The 8,816-nt window shown below is 32.1% G+C and overlaps 1 protein-coding gene across 1 annotated transcript; it reads left to right on the forward strand.

The window, feature by feature from the left end:
* Positions 1-635: 635 nt before the first annotated feature.
* LOC106475987 (WD repeat-containing protein 37-like) lies at positions 636-6,358 on the forward strand. Its single transcript, XM_022379977.1, is given in 5 exon segments — positions 636-852; positions 1,107-1,248; positions 2,174-2,308; positions 2,553-2,664; positions 3,924-6,358. Coding segments are annotated over 5 exon segments (765 nt in total). The 3' UTR covers positions 4,083-6,358.
* The last annotated feature ends 2,458 nt before the right edge of the window (positions 6,359-8,816 follow it).

An 8,816-nucleotide genomic window follows, 5' to 3' on the forward strand; every position in this document is an offset into this window, starting at 1 on the left:
GTGATCACAATATTTACACTTTTCCTTGATGTGACCAGATCTATCAGTAGGAAGTGTTCATGTATCACTGAAGGCAGTTTAATACCATCTCTAATTCTCTCAAGTGGATTAATAACCATGTAATACAATAATGTTTAATGTAGTTGAAGAATATTGATCTGATTTAACAGATGTAATAATGACAGTCTATAAATTTGATGAATACAAAAGTTGACATACACACTTACAATATTAAGTATTCACTAAATCATTCAACGAATACTTTAATTTTCCTAATCAAAGTATTCGACTATGAATATTCCACGTCTGGTGGGCAGTGCTATAACTATGCGAGAAGAAATACTTTCTCTACATAGCAATTACTGTTGGTACTTTTTAAAAACTGTAAATGAAAAATAACGTTTAGATAACCTCATGTTATAAATGTGTTGTAGTTCAGATTGTGATTTTTTTAGAAGATAGAATATTTAAAATTAGTTGCTAAGACTATAATGAAAGTTTCACAGTAATTAAAACACAATCAATTTCTCTTCCGTAACTGAAATGTTCTTATATGACTTTGGATGTTTTTATTTGAAAGCTTCTTGTTTGAGCTATTGGTTTGAATAATGTAGGTATTTCTTGTTGTATCTGTGATGGAGCTAATGAAACTTGTGTTTGATTCTGTAGATGCCGATGTTCCAGGGAATTCCACTGTTATTAAAACAGCTCTTGTTGAATTGCATGGCCACACAGGAGCCGTTATTGCTGCGGATTGGCTGGCTGGCGGTGATCACGTTATTACTGCTTCCTGGGATAGAACTGCTAATGTGTTTGATGCGCAGACTGGAGACCTAGTGAACCAGTTGGCTGGTAACGTTTTAATCAGTTCCTTATTTAAAAACTGTAGATGGATAAGAGTTCGTAAAGTTTTTTTTTATGTGTAATAATTCTATCTCTAAATGACTTAGTAGGAAAAGTGCTAACTTCATATTCAAATATAGTTGTATCAAGACTTTAGACTGCCCATGAAATCCCATAAACTAATTAACATGTTAAAAACAACTTTCAGAAGATAACAAAACTTTTCTTATAATCTGGTATTGGTGAGCACTGATGTTTGTCAGATCTTGATCATGACCTACATGACAGTAGTTATTAAACTTAAACTCAGAAACTTCTGGTAACATCATCAAAAGATACGACATTCCGACTATGGGACTTCAGAGAAGCCATCCATTCAGTGAGTGTGTTTCAGGGACACACAGAGTAAGTCATACAGACCGACGGCTGCTTACTCTGTTGATGGGACTTGCCAAAGAAAGCAAGCTTAATAAACTTTCTAAAAAGGTCATACTATGTTTTATATACAAAAATCCACCCTATTACAGAAGTTCTTGTCCAACAACTTTGACTCCAAATAAATAGAGGATAATATATATAATCAAGTTTATCGTAAAGATAACTAGTTTTAAACCTTAGTGTTAAATATCTATTATTTAATTCTACTGACACGACAACATCCTACTTCAGTCTCACTTGTGAGCACCTTGAAGTATTTTAAGAATATTAGGATACAGTGTAGACTGTAGCTTATTTTTATAGAGTACTTGTGAAGAAGTCGTAAAGCAACAATGTTGAGTAAATATAATATATATTTAGCACTATGAGAATTAAACAAAGAGAACGTAATATTTTATAAAACAATAAAATTGGTCTTTTTTGTTTAGTCTATTGGTCTAGTTTGAAAAAATAAAACAAGAAATTTGGTTGTAAGCTAGAATAATATACTGAGGGAGTGGAAATAGTCAGTGCATAGTCTTAATGTTCTCAGGCTCTGGAAAATTGAACTATGTGAAGTATTAAGTTCCTTTTATGTACTTAATATTAGGCAGGTTGGTGACCTGGTAACGATACATTTTTTTCAAAAGAAATGTTCAGTGTTACTTGAAGTAGAGATAAAAAGTATTTTCCCATTAAAATATAAATGTTAATAGTTATACTGCTTTTAAACTTAATATGAAAAAACTAAAATCCAAGTGAACAACAAATAAAGAAACAAGAAAAGTTTAATAAACATATTGATGTAATTCTCCATATTTCTCTAGAGCTTCTGTTTGTTTAGTACTTGAAAATGTTGTAAGTTGCTAGTTTTTGAGATACTCAGGTTGTTTGGAAACTTCTTCATCAATAGGTCGGTAACTAGCGCTACTTTTACAAGTGGTGATAAAGTAGTGTCTGGTAGTGACGACAGGACCGTGAAGGTTTGGGATTTAAAGAATATGCGCTCACCTTTAACAACTATAAGACTAGACTCTCCAGTTAACAGGTAATCTGTACAGTGAATATATTAGTGTATTAATACTTGTTTACTTAATATACTGTTGTTGTTTTACTGTTGACTCGAGAAGTACTTTACCTCCAGTTTGAACCACTTTTGGAGGAGTTCCCTTTTCAAACTTTCCAAAATTGTTAATTTCAGTCTTCAAAAGGATATGTATTCCTCAAGAAAACAGATTATTTAATATAAAAATGTAATATATTATTGTACAAGTCTTTTTATCCCTTTTCAGACTTGCGGTATCGAGTCAACATGTTATTGCTATTCCTCACGACAACAGAAATGTCCGTTTGTATGATGTGACAGGAGTTCGCATAGCTCGCCTTCCTCGAGGAAACAGACTGGTAATGTTGAAATATTTCATACCTAAGTTATAATTTGAGTATTTAAAAAACTGCTCATCAAAGATTACAAATTTAGGCTGGCATGAGATTCCACACACCCCCTTTTTTAAATGAGATTCCACACACACACCCCCTTTTTTTAAGGCCTTGGATCATTTTAGGTTTTGTTTAAGTCCATGGAGGAATTGCATTGGGGTTTAGGGTTATTAGATGTAAGGACATTGGCCAGAAAACAACCCTATCACTTCCTGTTCTCACCTCGTCTGTCCGAGCAAGGGCATATTTATTGCAATAGTTAATACAAGTGAGATTTCAAATCGGCCCATTAAGATACGTGCCATTGGCCCAAATGTCATAGTGCTGCTTAAAGTAACCAGTTGTATTAGGGATACGTGTTTCTTCCAGTCTTCGTGCGTAACTAGTCTCCTCTGTCAGTAACGTGGTATTCGCAGCAAATGATATTTGATAATTAACAGGTTACTACTTCTGGAAAATAGCATCAACAACCATGATGTGTTTTTAAACAAGTATGAAGACAGAGTTTTGTTTAGAAATGAAACATGTACAATTGTAGGTGTTGCAGTGAAACATGTACAATTGTAGGTGTTGCAGTGAAACATGTACAATTGAAGGTGTTGCAGTGAAACATCCTCTACGTAGCAGTATCCTTTAATGAACACTTAAAATATACGTGTGAAGTTTACATTGAAGGTTATATTTTCAAAATAAACGTTCTAGGTAAGCTAGGTGTTTCATTCAAACCACATGTATAGAGTGGACTTTATTTCATACAACAGGCAGTAGTTATATATATCTGAAGTACGGTGTTATACAATAAGTTACATTACTGTACACATTCAAAACCCATAGTGATGTAACTTAGTCCTCGTCTAAAGGTAGTGAAGTTTAGAATATACTAGTTCCTTCATCAAGTCGTAAAGATAAACTCTCACTAGAGAGCCATGTTTTGGGGTTCACTGTACAAGTCATCCCTACACTTTCCTGAAATATCCAACTCTTCCTGTCATTTAGATAAAGCAACTGAAACTTTGTAAAAACTAGTCAAATAGATTTGTTATAATTTAATAAAAATTTTTCAATATACTTAACTGACATGCTAGTATCAGAATTTGGTATAAGTCGGGTAATAACTTGCTTACCTTCTTAGAACAAAAATCAACCTGGTAATGAGTATAATTAATTTTAAATCTATTACCATCTGATGCAGTTTGTATTTCAATAAATGTTCTCTCTTTTAGGGACATAGAAGAATGGTGTGCTCCGTGGCTTGGGCAGATGAACACACTCAATCACGTTGTGATCTCTTTACCTGTGGCTTTGATCGACTAACCTTAGGATGGCAGGTCACATTGCCCACTAAAGATGATTCAAAGCCAAACATCTTGAAAACGTACTAAATCAAATCAAGTAAAACTTGTTGCTTGTAAAGAAAGTGGTTGTGTGTTAAAAAGATTGTTTTTTTAGTAATTTAATACTAGTCTTGTAAACTGCAGACAGATAATGTTGTTGTGGACCGTTTGTTTGTCAGCTTTAAGTTGTTATAATAATGGATTGGGACCTAATATTTTTCAATGTTTAAATGGAACAAATTAGTATTTACATATTATTGGTTTTTATACAAACTTTGATGTGTCAGATCCCACCAGTGAATAATTATTAAAGTTTTTATTTTGGAAACCATATAATAAATGCTAATCAGATATTTAAACTTGTTTCCAACCAACTCGTTAAATTACCATTCAACAAATGTCGAATTGTAATTTAATACGTATCAAATACTTGAGTATAGTTCTTGTGAAGAGACATTTTTATATAATTATTCAACAAACCTTTAATTTCATTGCTGTTATGATTTCCTTGTATAAGTATTGGGCCAAGATTGTAAAGATATATTTATCCATCAACAAATGTCGAATTGTAATTTGTATCAAATACTTGAGTATAGTTCTTGTGAAGAGACATTTTTATATAATTATTCAACAAACCTTTAATTTCCTTGTATAAGTATTGGGCCAAGATTGTAAAGATATATTTATCCAGTTACATCAAATGTATTTCTTTACGAGATAATCTTGGAATTTAAAGTGTGTGAAACTTCCTAGTCCTGACTTGTGAGATCTGTCTTTCAGTGTGCTACAATAGTCATATTATTAACAATCCAGAAAATAGTTATACATGAAAGTAAATTAAATACTATGTTTTCAACTTGTAATAAAAATTAATAATTATCCATTACACCATTGTGTTTTCCAACTTAGCAATTATTGAACTGGCTTGTTGGCCTATTTTCTACTCTGCTTCATATAGATAATCTAGCAATGTGTGATCTTGTCAGAGAGGGGAAAAAAGCAGCAGGAAATAAAACTGGAGTTTTAGGGTTTAATGTAAATATATATTTGGATTATTACATCTGACTGGAAGAAGTTCAAGGTATTTATTTATGGATAAGGATTATAAGTGTGATTATAAAACGGACCTACACAGGACAGTCGTTAACCGTAACAGGCGATGTTGAGTTAAAGCGAAGAATGTGACAACTTTTGTATAAAGCAACAGTTAAATATCATTCTGCTGTTGTGGTTAAAACAATGTTTATCAGTACTGTGCTCGTTATATTGTAAAATGTTTATTTCTGTAATTAAAAACAAAGTTCAGGACTAACGTTGGAATTTATTTGGTTAAACTTTGACAGTGTTTCATTTCTATATTCCAAATAAAGTGTTTTTTACATATAACAGTTTGCTACTTATTATTTGGTAATGTATTATAATAAATTAATTTTAGATAAATTTGTGTTTGTGATATTGGCCGTGTTCCTGTAGCATCTAGACTATTCTGTGGTTGATTAGAATTTCTTTTCATTAAATAGTTGCCTTTTGAAAAACATAAATTAAGGCTGGCTTAAAATTGATTTTTATTGGTATGGTTACAATATTTCAGTTCAATGTTTCTTACACTGTAAAGCATTAAAACCATCAACATATATTAGGCTACAAGTACAGATTTTGAGTTTTCCAGTTCCAAAATAACAATGAACTTAATGACATACATAATCTACAGGGCGTTTTTCTTGTCTCTGAAATCTAACAGTAATTGGAATGTTTTCTATTAACTGTTTGGAACACAATTCATCAAACCTTAGAGTGCCTTTTTAACTCGGCATATACTTAAATACAACACCCTATGACCGAAGGACTTACAAAAGGTGGACATTTCTGCTTGGGTTATTTGTGTTTTTCTAACATCATGAACTGAATACACTTTATAGATTAACATTTATGTCTTACAAAAGCAAATGTTTAAAAGTAGTTTGTAAGCACAATGATATTTAGCAACATGAATGTTTACAAAGCTATTTAGGGGTACATATTTTAAGTGTGAAAGGTCAGTTTAAATTATGTTTTCTGTATGGTTCAAGTATTCAAATGTTTATTTTTTCTTTAAAGTAGATCAGATTGTTAAGTGGTTATTTTTGAGCACAAAGCTAGACAATAGGCTACTCGTGTTCTGCCTACTACAGGTATCATAAGCTTTCCGACTTGCAGCCGAGAGCCACAAGGGATGTTTCTCGAGTAAAAAAAATGTATCAATATAATGATGCTAAACACCAGTTCACGCCGTATGTCAACCATGTGTATCTATGTTTTCAGTAATAAAACTGATCACTTTCTAACTTTTGTTTCAAATCCTTTCTCTTAGGTTGTTTAAAAATGTTCTAACTGCTGAACATTACTCATTACATTGCTGTTTGAAAAGAAACTCCAGCGAATACTTAAACATTCTTTACACAGCTAGTATGTGGACATTTGAATATGAATCAACATATAAGCTAATTAGCCTCAAATTAGGAAGTCAATTGTTTTAAGTCTTTTAATATAAAAATCACTATAGTATTAATATTAACGACGGACTTACCTCTAAATTTATATATGACAGGGTGTGCCTGTTTTTCTAGTTGGGCCACAAGTGTTGAAATTCCTGTCTCACACAGGTATATAGTAGCAAATGGTATCATAAAACAAACTGCTCTGTCTCCAAGTTCTGGGTTCTCTGAATCCAAGACCCTAATAGTGGATTTCTTTTAATCTCCGAGCTTTGTTTGTTGCAGGAAAGTTTGAACAAGTGCTGTTCTTCCTTATTAGAGACACCAGCAAACAGGTTGTTAGTTTACAAAACTCTCAAGCAATGAATACATTTTAGCTCATAAGTTAGATTGAGTTCCACATTTAATACTTCTACGTACAAAGTTAAATCTCAAGTGTCGGGTTTACTCTGGGGTCTACAAACTCTTCCACAGTCATCCGAACGGAGCTCGCAGACTGCAATTTGGAAATCCCTGATTTAGAGGAATAGCCAGGATTGTGAAAATGTTTTTTTATGTATTTTACTTTCAGTATTTTAATATTGGGTAAGGATAAATATTACAATTAATGAGCATATTCAGGGGTTGTTTGTGTATTATTAAAATGTAAAACAGGTATAATTCTTCTACACTTTTACTCAGACAAAATGAATTACAAAGATGAATCAGTCTTCAAATATACATCGATGGCAAGGAGTAAGAACATCAAAAGGTTCCACACGTATATAGTAATAACACTCTTACAAATGTTTTCAAACTTTAAAAACTGAACATGAAAACTTTCTGTACAATCTGCAATCAAAAGCAGAGAAATGAGTACAAACATGGTGAACTTTGGATTGTTAGAAGTAGAATAATGTATAAATTCTATTTTCAAATATTTTATTATTACTGTTTCTAAGCATGAGCTTGTATGTAACAGTACAGTTGTTTTGTACAACAAATAATCCTCTAATACACTGCTCTTTACCCTGAAGTCTCTTCATCAGATGTGTTAATACTATTACATTTTATATCATCATAACCAAAGATGTTTATTGGGCCACATGGAGGTAAAGGATGTCCACTACTGGTGAAACCGTTACACACACACACACATACAATATATAACAGATGTAGTGAAATTACTGTCTTTTACAATTATACTGGTCTCCTATGAATGAAGGTTAAGTTAATAAGAGCTGTGATCAAATACGCCATGGTTAGAGTGGATATCGTAGGTCAAGCGCGTAATATCTTGACATAACCATGGTTATAGTAGATATCGTAGGTCAAGTTATATATTTGTTATATGCTAATGATTCAATAATACAAAGAAAGTTTCGGTGATATACGAAGTAAACAGCTCCAGATATTCCAGTATCTATATAAATAATATGCTTGTATTTGTCTGTCCAGAACTTTTCTCGATCAAATGCTCCGGATTGTATATTGGCTTTTCCAATTACGAATCACCTTACCTGGTTTTTGCTTAGTCAAACTTCTTAATGCAACAAGTATGGTACACGATGGCCAAATGTCATTGTCACCGTGTGACGACTGGCTTTGATTTGAACTTTAGTTTTTTATTTGCAAGGTATTTCACACAAACAACACTTAACCTGCATTTAATTTCCTACAAAAAATTACATTACACTAAATACAATTTCTTTGGGCTTCCTCATCTTATTTAAGTCTAAAATATGCATACACAGTTCATCCAAAACCATATGTTTATTACTTCATGAATACACGTTCAGATGTTTCTGCATATTCAGCTAAGTTTGTCTTCATTACTACTTTACATTTATTTTTAATAATTTTGCTGTGGTTCATTTCATAGACCATCATAAACAACTTTTAGTTAGTTTTTTCTTTAATACAGGTTTTATTATTTGTTTTTGCGAGTTTCTTTGTTTCATCTCTTACAACCATTTCATACACTAAAAGCTCATAACAGTTCCATACTCTGTATGCCATTATAAATACCATTACTTTAGGTGTTGTTTTATTAAATAAAGTTTGCATAACGTTTTTCAAAGAGATCAGAATTTACCGATCTAACACATAATCCCTACAACACGCATCCTTGGAAACAATCTTCTCTTTTTAATAAAAAACAAACACAAGTGACATGCATCCTTGGAAACAATCTTCTCTATTTAATAAAAGACAAACACAAGTGACATGCATCCTTGGAAACAATCTTCTCTATTTAATAAAAGACAAACACAAGTGACATGTACCCTTGGAAACAATCTTCTGTATTGAATAAAAAACAAACACAAGT

This window comes from Limulus polyphemus, unplaced genomic scaffold (genome assembly GCF_000517525.1).
Source record: "Limulus polyphemus unplaced genomic scaffold, Limulus_polyphemus-2.1.2 Scaffold9584, whole genome shotgun sequence".
Lineage (NCBI taxonomy): Eukaryota > Metazoa > Arthropoda > Merostomata > Xiphosura > Limulidae > Limulus > Limulus polyphemus.